This window comes from Megachile rotundata, chromosome 13 (genome assembly GCF_050947335.1).
Source record: "Megachile rotundata isolate GNS110a chromosome 13, iyMegRotu1, whole genome shotgun sequence".
Taxonomy (NCBI): Eukaryota; Metazoa; Arthropoda; class Insecta; order Hymenoptera; family Megachilidae; genus Megachile; species Megachile rotundata.
Window position 1 is genome coordinate 15,872,908 of NC_134995.1, and position 11,516 is coordinate 15,884,423.

Genomic DNA, 11,516 nt, shown 5'->3' on the forward strand with positions numbered 1-11,516 from the left:
GCGCTGTACTAAAAATAAAGATCCTTCTGAACATAGCTGAAATGCGTTAAAAAAGCACAGTTTTATATTTCTTGTGTTGGAAGCATTAAAAACACCATCTAGTAAAAAATATGTATATATATATTTATATCCATACTTTTTTTTTGACGGTTTGATCATTGGGACGATATAAATTAAATTAAAACAACATTCTGTTGTACTTTATAATTCTGTAATGATTTTAAAATATATAATAAAGGACAACCAGTCCAACTTTTGTTTCAAATTCATTAATATTTTTACATTAAGACAAATTTATTGAATGACATTACAAATTTAAAAATTGCAAACTTAATATAACATGATTGTCGTTAAAAAAAAATTGTAACAATGAAAACATTTCAATGTCGATTTATATCAGCTTTATTGCATGTATCATTTTAATAACTAATTAAATTAAATCTCGCTGAAAACACCTTTATGAAATAAGTAATAAATGATATGAAACTTTTGGGAAATACAAATAAATAATTAAAATCTGTAAAAAACATACGAAATGTCAAAATGTTACATTACCTTCTCCTCCTTTTGTAGATTTAGTATTTATCGATTAGTATTACATACTATATGATTAATAAAGCTGTACGTAAGTTTTCAAACACATGGCGTTTTTTTTTTAAGATTAAAATACTACTTTATTGCTCATAATCTATTAATAAAAATAAACATGATCAAATATATTAAAAGTATGTAAGACGATAATTGATCTTATTGTGGAATTTGCCAATATCTTAAATAAAAAAAGCATTACATGCAAAATAAACGTTGTTTTATATTAATCTATAACAGTTTTAAAATGGAAAGGATTGCCATTACTGATGATTTGTAAATGAATTTGAATTTATCTTTTGTACATTACGTATTATTATGCATGATCTATAATATGTGAAGAATAAATGTAAATAGAATATTCAGATTGGGGCCTTTTCCTTTAGCCAATGTAACAATATTTCTTAAAATTTCGTACAATTGTTTACAATGAATTGTTATAACTTTTATCTTTAATAGAAGTCATGTAGCATCGCGCGCTAAACAAATTAAATAAAAAAAAATGTTTAAAAAACCGTTAATTTTAGGAGTATGAAATACATTATCCTGTAATTTTATGTACATACTTCATAAATTTACTGTTAACAATTTTTTGATAAGCTTTATTATTTATGTAATTTATTTATGTGTGGAATAATGCAAGTTGCAATAAATTCATCAAATTTATCAGGAACTGTACCGTGCGATATTAGTTGTAAAGGAAAATAATTAAATGTATACCATAAATAGATAACAAATATTCAAAACGTCGCCTAAATTTGTAATTTTATCAACGAGCAATGGTTTTAATTATTGATATTCATATAATATTTACATTAATTACTTGTACAAATAAATTTGAACAATAAACTTATTAAATTCAAGGGATAATGATGGATATTTTTCCATTAAAATTCCTGTAACTTCTTGTATACGTATTGTATTTCGAATATAGCTTTTCCACAGCCTTCATATTGTTTTTACGTAATCAATTTTTTACATGAAATTCCATGCTAATATTAACAATAAACATCACAATATTTTCTTAAAGATATCTCTGTTATACTATTATTTCTGTTAAGCATAACATTCTGCTTATAATCGAAATTAAATTACGATCAAGACACGTCGTTCATCACAAAACTGTTGAGATTGAATTTAATCATGTTTTATCATTTTCTCATTTGTATCAAACAAATCTTTCATGATGTTTATATAATATATATTTTTTTATATTCACAAATATTTAACATAATTGATTTTAATTAAAAAATATTGCATAATAAAGATCTTGTGTACTTATAAATTTATTGATTCAAATATTTAAGACCCCAATCTAAATAAAAAATATATACGTATACATACATATATATATGTATATATATATATATACATACATACATATATTGTTATTTTGCATCTGAATGTAGGGTTCAAAAAACAACATTTTATATATACATATATATACATATACATATACATATATATATATATCACACGCGCGCGCGTAATTAGATAGCGGTAATATAATAAAGCGTGTGTTTATACAAATGGTGTGTCAACACTTGCCAAAATTGCTATTATGCTATTTTGTTCATTAAAGTATTTTATATCCAGAGCATGCTGTATACTACAAAAGTATTGTTTGCACTGGAGTCCCATATATACATACCATAAAGTTATAGAAAATCTTCATGCCATCACTCTAGCTTAAAAATCACAATTCTTTGTACCCAATTTAACTACATGCAATTCACAATTTTTAATGTTTCACAATTCTTTTACCTTTAATATAAAAATTGTTATAATTGTAGAATAATGTACAATATCTACTTAATACTATTTGTTACATATATAATGCAAAAGTGAAATGACTTCACATATTTCATTAGCAATATTTCTTTTTTTTTTCCTTTTCTTTTAACATATATTCGTAGTTTAATTTTCATGCAAAATTTATATTGTATAAAATTTAAAGTATATGTATTGAAATTAATATTGAAAATTATATACCCATAAGCTTTGGTTCGAATTTTATTACTAATTGTAAGACTGAAACATTCGAATTACTTCTTGTTCAATGCGTACCTGTGTGTGCTTAGGCGCAAACGCTAATAAGAGAATATTAATGGTTCACTGTTATTAACCATATAAGTAGAAACGGTATTTTAAATGTTTAAAAAATTCAAAACTAATAATTATAAACGCATATAATATTGCTCAAAACACATTTACAGTTTATTTCTGAGGAAAGAACGTGATTAATGTAGCTTAAACAAAAATTCATAAATATGATCAATTTGAGATCATTAGTCAAAACCTAATAGTTGATATTTTTTTTATAGTAGCTAAAATTACTTCAAAGTCACTGTATTGCTTTTTTATAAATTAATATTTACAGTTTCATGTAATCGAAATTTATATTTTAAATGCAAATGGTATTGTATTAATGGCTGTGCAAAGATTATTTCCATTTACTTTTCAATGTATAATGTGATCCTCATAAAATTAATGTTGATAGAAACTTATGTTTTCAAGTAATGACTGTACATCTAGAACACTAAATATGGATATAGCAATTCACATTAGCTAGTTTTAGAAGGTAATGAAACATGATAATTATCATAATCCTCCTACATTTTAAGATCTTATATTCCACATTCACACAGAATGAGTACTCCAATCAAACATTTTACAATCCTCTTACTATAAATTAATTACATTAAAAAAAAATTATTAATTTACTATAATACAGCTAGCATCTTATTAAGTGTATCCAGCCTCCCTAAAAACGTTTTTGTTTCGTTTACATATTGTAAGTCTTTTTTTCATAGTAATAGGAAAATGGTCAACTTCTATCATGTCATAGAGCGTAGAAGAATTCCAGATATGGCCAAAGCAAACAATCATTTACATCCATGGGATGTATTTATATGGTTTTAATATACTGTTCGTTACTAAACGCAGTGCGTCAAGCACGTATAAATTAATTCATAGTTTTATGTGTCACTCCATGTATCCTATTTTAGGGAATTAATTTTGCTTTTCACAGCAAATAATAAACAAAAATTAACGACAGTGTCTGAGATTCTGTCTGTCTCTTTCTAGGTGCTGTTCGTACTGGACACTGATTTTTCATTCTCTGCGTACACTATTGTGAACACATTGAACTCACTCACTAACCACTTGTCTGAAAAAATAAAATACAAATACAATATATTTCCATTGGATATATTAAATGTAAAAGTAAACTATATTTACACGTTTAATCCTAAATAAAATACTATTATTGAAACTACAATTTATTCTGTAATACCTTTAGAGAGAATATCTAAAATCTGTAAACTGTTACTTACAATTATATCACAATGAAGGAATATTCATATAGATGCGTCACTCAAATGCTGTAAGAAAACATACATAATATTAAACATTATTTAATACAAATAATTACAATTTTTCCAGTTGTACTTACGGGATGGAGATCTAGTGCCAGTCTGATTCACGCCTGAAGCATTTATTGCTGCAGGTCCACAAGACACGGATCCATTGGATGGATTAAAATTTAAAAAATCCCAAATCAATATTGTATCATCGTGTGAAGATGATACTATTTGAAATTCATCAAACTGAAGGCGAAATACACGTCCCGTATGTTCCTACATCATAAAAATATATATAATGACATTTTATTTATAAAATATTAATAATTTAATAGAACATTAACATAAAATATCTTACCACTAATGTACGTAGACAAAGTGAATTAGCTAAAGCACGTGGATCTAATGCTGCTACTAAATCCCATACTTTAATTTTTCTACAAGATGAGACAAAAAATACACCATGAATATAATAGTATAAATAAAATATGAAAACTTTCTGTTTGTACTTACCCATCATATGCTCCACTGACTATATGCTTGCTATCAAATCTAATACATCTAACCAACTCTTCGTGTCCTTCTAAGACACGTAGGCACGCACCACATTCAATATCCCACAATCTGATCGTGTTATCACTGCTACCACTAACTACTAAGCAGTCCCTATACTGTAAACACGCTATACCCCGTTTATGTCCATTTAATGTTCGCACAAATTCGCAAGTAGATGTATTCCATACTTTGATAGTCCTATCACCACTAGCAGAAACTATATATTTTTCATCAAAATCAACAACATTCACTGCTGCCCTGTGTCCCACTAGTACTCTTCTTAATGCAATTTCCGTTTGCGATGTCATGTCCCATACTGCAATCGAACGGTCCTGAACACAATTACAAAATAGTATTATTCCTCATAACTAATAAAAACAAACATAAATATTTTACAATATGTAGAATGAAAATGTACGAAAATTTTAATGACCTTTGAACAGGTAACCATCATGCCATTGTTAAATCGAAGATGTAAAACTGCTTCGCAGTGATGTATCAATGTGTTAACCATTTCTCCAGTGTTAGCATCCCAAACTCTTACAGTGCTATCAGAGGAACCAGATATTATTGCTTTATCATCATATTGTAAACATAAGACAGAACCAGTATGTCCTGTTAAGACTTTAATACATTGCAGTGTACTTCTGTCCCAAATTTTAATTGTATTATCTCTAAGACCAGAAACTATTTTTTGATCATCATATTGCAAACAGTAGACACCTTTTGAATTTTCACTTCTACAGTTTATTCTTTGGAGATTAAATCTTCCCATTTTCCAATTATTATCTATACTATCAATATCTTTAACTATTTTAGGATAAAGAGATCTATAAAAATTGTGATTTGGATGGCTCTCTCCTGGTCTTGGTTTAAATAAATACTGAATCCTAAAAATGAAATTAAACAGAATATACAGAAATGCACATAAATTAGTACATCTTAAAAAATAATATTTCATAGAAAATATTAACAAACCATCCTCTTCTTTCTGCCAGACCTCTCCAAACTGAATCAGTCCGAACTTTACGTTCAATTAATTTTTTCCAAAGCATTCCCTCGCTAATTACTCTATGCCACTCTTTACATACTAATTCTGCAGCAATTAAAGAGTCAGCATCAAGATATGAAAGAATACTTTCTGCCACATGATCTAATCCCTTTTCTAAGAAAAGATAATATTTGATAGATACATTTATTTTAACATAAAAATTAGACATTTTTAATATAAATGTTTACTTGGTAATAGAGAAATAAAATCCCTTTGCAACATAGGTTTTAGATATGCATTGATGTGCCCATGCTGGTAATGACACATTCTTGCTAATAACTGTTCAACAAAATTAACTTGTTCTGGTTCACTCCATTTTTCAAAAAGTTTCATACATATTTCCTTTTCTTGCCCATATTGTATAGATATCCCTGAAGGTAGGTCTTTCTTACGGGTAGGATCATAAAGTATCGTTATAGGATACTGAAAAAAATATATAAATTATGCGTTATTTTAAGAAAATATGTAAGTTTAAACTATAATTTATAACAAATTTTAATAGAAATAAGAAAATGAGGCATACGAAATGTGAATAAAAATATTTACATATATTTATAAAATTTATATTTACACGTTTTTGTTAAGTACAATTGTATTATAACTAAATTACAGTACTTATATTTTTTATTATCATGGATGCGCGATTGATCGATAATCGCGGCTATTATTAATGAAGGTAAATAAAGAAAATCGAAAATATTTAACAATTTTTTGCATAAAATTGATGCAATATCAGTAAAGAAAATATTCAACATTTCATATGATTTGATTAAATAAATCGGAAAATTAATTTTTCTATATTCTAATAATGATTAAAAATTACTGTAAAATTACCTAATTAAGGAATGTATTTTAAAATTAAAAATGAATTGAAAATATTTAAAAAGCATATTCATCATTCAATTCGAAATAACAAATGATTTATAACACGAATATATTGAAAGGAATATATATCGAGAATGACCTACTTGTTAACGCTTGCTACCTCTGGAAGCGAAAACCCTTACAGTAAACGGCGTATCTTGTCAAATGTTTGTAATAAATGAAATTAAAATTAAACATTTATATCGTAAAAATAAAGTAATCAATATATTATTTAAAAATATTAGAATGTTGAAATTTTAAAACTAGAATTTTGATATTTCGGAATTTTGGGACTTTGGATTTTTAGAATTTTGAAATTTTGAAACTTCGTGACTGAAATTTTTAAACTTAATGATTTGTAAACTTTGTAACTAGGTAAATTTTAGAATTTTTGAACTTCAATACTTCAGATTATTCCTCTTTTAGGTTTCCCGCTAAAAATTTGTTAAAACAATTTTGATGAATATCTATATTAAAATTCGCAACATTTATTTCTACAAAAATAAACTTTAGAGAACTCACAGTTCTCGATTTCGTATTTTAAAAGTTAAAAGATCGTGACCACTCGACTGTAAAAGGTAGCATAGCAACATTGAAGAGTCCTGGCGACCAAGGAGTACCTCGAGCACCTGAAAATGTTTCTCCGCGGTGCTCCCGGTATAACGGGATCGCGAACTTACGTTGAATCTACTGTTTGTATCTCTTTGTCTTCCTATCTTTACATATTGTCTACTGTATGCCAACAAATAATTAGGTATTCTGGATAAACGATTTATTAATACATACAACGTAGGTATTTCATATTTTCGTAATAAAACTGAAATAATTCACTGATATCAATACAGACAAATCGTACATACATATTTTTATCTTAAATACTTGACAAAAATAAAGAAATGTTTATTTTGGTTTCATCATCATATTTATAGACACTTTGCCGATATAATAATATTATAGAAATTAAATATATATAAGATATACTGATAATTCTTATATAAAACAGAAAATTATAAAAATAAATAACGGAATTTCGATTAAAAAATTTACGATCGTGCTTAAATAATTAATGTTCGTCATTTTCTTTTATATTTCTATGCATAAACAATGGCAATTTCAAGAAAATAAATTTCAGATATTCGCTGGAAAATTATATATTCCCGATCGCGATACGTCGTTTTCTCATTATACTGAAGCAGTTTTTTTTAGTAAATTTAACAGGAAAAACGATAAAAAGACTAAGAATATGTATAGCAATGTTACATGCAATGAAAGTAAAATGATGAATCACTTAGGTAATACGTATGGAGTGGTTATTTTTTTTCGATAAATATCAAAAATCACTTATGAATAATAGTTTTATTTATTAAAAATGCAGAAGCTGATCTTGCCACTGAAATTAAGTTGCAATTGTTTGAATCGCAATTTGAACTCAAACATTTCGTTTGCCGGGCAAATGTCTTAATCAATTAAACTTTTCAAATTGTCAACAAATTGGCTCTCCTTGAACGTTTTTCATACGCTATCTTATTTTTGTCAAGATTATTATTAAATATTAAATTTTGAGATTATTACACACAATACAAACTGCCTAAAAACAATTTTACAACTTTTATGATAAAATCAATACCATAAACTTATATCAATAGCCAAGTTGCAACTTGTCAATAAAATAATTTAAATTTCGATCTAGAAATAGATGTATTATATTTATACCATCGTAAATAGTCTATTCTTTTCTGAACTGCATAAACATGAAAATTTATACAGAAATGTTAACAAGTGTATGACATAAACATTGCAACACTTACAATACAAATTTATGATGAAATATGCAAATGTTACACGTTCAATGACACGCATGGTAGATATAATTCATATGAATCATATTTCATATTTCATATTTAATAAACTATATATCGTAAGTACAATAAGTAACATAAAAATATAAATTTCAATGAAAGTATAAAAGAATGGTACAATTCCACTTTTTAATGAAATAACGAGATAGCTGTCATTAATGGGTGTACATAAATATACTTCGTGAACGAGGTTTAGAGAACTGACCACAATCGTTATGTGTAGCAATATACGATTAGATTCTATAACCTCTTACACGCACAATAATTATTTAACTGTCAATTCGAATTGAACGATGCACGTAATAAATCAAAAGCCTGTGAAAATTAAGCAGATCGCGAAATATTAACGAATTTCTCCATCATAAGAAAACATAAGATGGCGTAGGTTTCAGGTCTCAAAAATACTAATATATGTTGCGTACCTGAAGATTCGTGTTTGTGTCTTCGATAATTTCGTCCGTTTCCATGTTCATCATTTTTATGCACAACTGGCACAATATTGTTAATCCAGATGATAGAAATGGATCAATTTAGGGGTAGATTCTCCAAAAAGGATAAAACACCGTCTGAACACTGGCGTTTGACTATTCAACACGATCAACGACGCTCATGAGTCTTCGCCATGTACAGGAAGTTGAGACAACATTTCACCAACACAACAATTCGTAAATAACTATGTCACTTGAACCGAGAAGCTTGATGCAATTGTTAGTTTGTATGGAAAAAGTAGACTAAAATATTTCTTACATATATCAGATATACGGAACGTAACGTTAATTTTCTTTACAAATATACTAAGCACTCGCCTGGAATACACAAAAATATGCACGACCAACCGCCAGACAAAAAGTTTAGTAAGAAGCACTAACACCATTGACTTGGCTACTGCATCTGTTTGACTAAACTGAGTTGATGGCGCACCAAACACTTTCAAAATGGCGTTTATGCGCAGTATACTAATTTATGCACGACTGCGCATGTTCAATCGCACCCCTTCGAATAATTTTAAATTTCTTCTGTGTTAGTCTATTAAAATGGACTATTTCATTAAATAAAATACATGCTCTTTTTAGTGGCATAAAAAGTATATTTATATTAAAAATGTGTGTATTAATATCGTTTACTACATTCATAAATACGCAGAAGAAAAAATTAATGTATAAAATAAAGAAATAAATAGATCGTTAAATGTCCAATACTATTATAATTAGTTTAATACCATAATTCGTCTTTTTTTTATTAAATCCATTTGACCTGTTCATTCCTAGTCTTTGTATTTTCCAACTGAATTTGTAAAGTAAGCGCAGAGTATGGTACATGACATACTTGAGAATCTAATGGTGGATAATAATGTCTATAACATATATATGTTAAGAAATATCCTATTATTGAACCTGCAACCACATCTAAAATTCGAAGAATTAAAAAATGCATTTATTTAAGATAACAATATGCTTACCTTGCCAATGATGGTGATAATCACAAGTTCTGCTTAATGCAATTACAAGAGCAATACAAATTGGTAATATAAATGCACATAATTTCCATGACTGTCCCTTGCCCCTTAAACTAAATGTGTGTAACTTGCCAGCTATGTACAATGCAATGAAACCAAAACTTGCAAATGCAACTAAAAAATAAGTTTTTTTTTCTTACATATATATTAATTAAAAAATTATTGACTGCTATTTTTTGACATACATGAAGAATGTCCACTTGGAAATGATTTCTTGCCATCTCTTATAGCAACTGGATTTCCACTACATTTAAAATCAGAATTTGCTTGGCCATCAGGGAAACATCTCCAGAAAAAATCTGGTCTAGGACGGCCTAGCATAATATTTACATAATGAATATGTATATTACTTAGTACGTGTATATGTTAATTATAAATAAAATTAATCTTTGCAATTGTTTACCAACTATGAGTTTTATAATGTCTGTAATAACACCATTAAATCCTAATGCTAAAGTTACACATAATATTGCTTGATAAGTATCAGTCCTGTCTTTATAAATTAAAAAGGTAAATAAGATCACCATGGATGGTATTATGAAAACCAAAGGCTGAAAAAGTATGAAAATTATTAGATATTAAAGGCTTAATTAAATATTTATATGCATATAATAAAATTACCCATAATAATGTAGTTGGTACATATGAATCAGTTTTTGGATTTTTATATAACCATAGTTCATCCTCATGAATTTTCCTTGTAAATGGTTCTGCTTTCTCCAGTTCGCTGCATATTGAAAAATTATATGTTTATAGTAACAATATATAAATATATTTTATCACAATATGTTAAATACAAACTTACATGAACAATCCTACTAAGACAATTCGTAACAATATGTCAAACCAGTATCCTGTCAAAATATCTGTGCTACGTGTAACAGCCATTATGGATTTAAATAAATAATAGTAAACTTAATATAATTATTATACATGGTAATGCATATATGTACACATAAATAGAGAATGACACTAGTTTAAATGAATCATAATGCAGGTATACATTTATACACACACTTGTATCTTTGAATAATATTGGTTCCTGAAAATTAAATCATAGTAAATCCACCTAAAAATTGTTCATTTTTAATTGTTAAAGATTTAGTTTATTGTCATTAACCTCCTGTAATAAAATACAATAATTCTCCTTAAAAGTGATTATTACCTAATCATTTATACTAATTATTAAAAATTTAATTTTTCTAATGGCAATTTAAAAATACATCTTTGAAAAAGAATGAATGGTGTACAATACTAACATTTCAATTTAAAGCACAACACATTCCACATACACCATTTTATATACTAACCAATACTAATATTTTGGCTTAGATAATAGTATTAAAAGCACGATATTCATTGCTTCTTAGCACTTATTTGAGAATCAGACTTTACTATAACCATAAAGTGGTGTTATTTTACGCGTACAAGATTGATATATTATGTATATGTAATGTCGAGATTTTTCTAAATATTTTAAATAGCGAATAAAAAAAATAGTTTTGTTTTATCAGCCTATAAAAATCACTCCCAAAATTATTTTGCAAATCTTGAAAGAGCATAAAATATATTTATATATTTAAATAGTTATTTTAATCGTCAATTGGTTGCTTCAACTCATCATGGACATTGGTGGACATTTGTTGTTCTGAATTGTTCCGAATGTTATGCGTTGTATAAATTTCAATTATATTTATCCATAATTGTACAATTACCTAACT

General features: G+C 27.1%; 2 protein-coding genes across 4 annotated transcripts; both read right to left on the reverse strand.

Annotated features, from left to right (window-relative positions):
* Positions 1-1,491: 1,491 nt before the first annotated feature.
* Positions 1,492-9,199, reverse strand: slmb (beta-transducin repeat containing E3 ubiquitin protein ligase slmb). The gene is made up of 9 exons (XM_012297968.2): positions 8,702-9,199; positions 5,745-5,979; positions 5,484-5,670; positions 4,939-5,395; positions 4,464-4,837; positions 4,309-4,387; positions 4,043-4,226; positions 3,924-3,971; positions 1,492-3,757 (listed from the first exon to the last, which is right to left on the reverse strand). The coding sequence occupies exons 1-8, from the start codon at positions 8,753-8,755 to the stop codon at positions 3,961-3,963; spliced, it is 1,581 nt and encodes a 526-aa protein (XP_012153358.1). The 5' UTR covers positions 8,756-9,199; the 3' UTR covers positions 1,492-3,757; positions 3,924-3,960.
* A 146-nt stretch (positions 9,200-9,345) lies between these two features.
* Positions 9,346-11,099, reverse strand: LOC100882683 (phospholipid phosphatase 5). 3 transcript variants are annotated; one of them, XM_076539065.1, is made up of 7 exons: positions 10,961-11,099; positions 10,601-10,837; positions 10,417-10,522; positions 10,199-10,346; positions 9,981-10,109; positions 9,739-9,909; positions 9,346-9,685 (listed from the first exon to the last, which is right to left on the reverse strand). In XM_076539065.1, the coding sequence occupies exons 2-7, from the start codon at positions 10,681-10,683 to the stop codon at positions 9,519-9,521; spliced, it is 804 nt and encodes a 267-aa protein (XP_076395180.1). In that variant the 5' UTR covers positions 10,684-10,837; positions 10,961-11,099; the 3' UTR covers positions 9,346-9,518. The 3 variants fall into 3 exon arrangements, with proteins under 3 accessions (XP_076395180.1, XP_012153360.1, XP_012153362.1); XM_012297970.2 differs by having other exon boundaries at positions 10,916-11,070; XM_012297972.2 differs by lacking the exon at positions 10,961-11,099 and having other exon boundaries at positions 9,346-9,633; positions 10,601-10,827.
* Between the last annotated feature and the right edge of the window lie 417 nt (positions 11,100-11,516).

Excerpts from the sequence above, each read along its gene's own strand:
- LOC100882683 (XM_076539065.1), bottom strand. The coding sequence starts at position 10,683 with ATGGCTGTTACACGTAGCACAGATATTTTGACAGGATACTGGTTTGAC. Across the intron at positions 10,523-10,600 it reads GTCTTAGTAGGATTGTTCAT|CGAACTGGAGAAAGCAGAAC; the intron begins GTAAGTTTGTAT and ends TTCAATATGCAG. Across the intron at positions 9,910-9,980 it reads TCCAAGTGGACATTCTTCAT|TTGCATTTGCAAGTTTTGGT; the intron begins GTATGTCAAAAA and ends CTTATTTTTTAG.
- slmb (XM_012297968.2), bottom strand. The coding sequence starts at position 8,755 with ATGATGAACATGGAAACGGACGAAATTATCGAAGACACAAACACGAAT. Across the intron at positions 4,838-4,938 it reads TGATGGTTACCTGTTCAAAG|GACCGTTCGATTGCAGTATG; the intron begins GTCATTAAAATT and ends AATTGTGTTCAG. Across the intron at positions 4,388-4,463 it reads GTCAGTGGAGCATATGATGG|AAAAATTAAAGTATGGGATT; the intron begins GTAAGTACAAAC and ends CTCATCTTGTAG.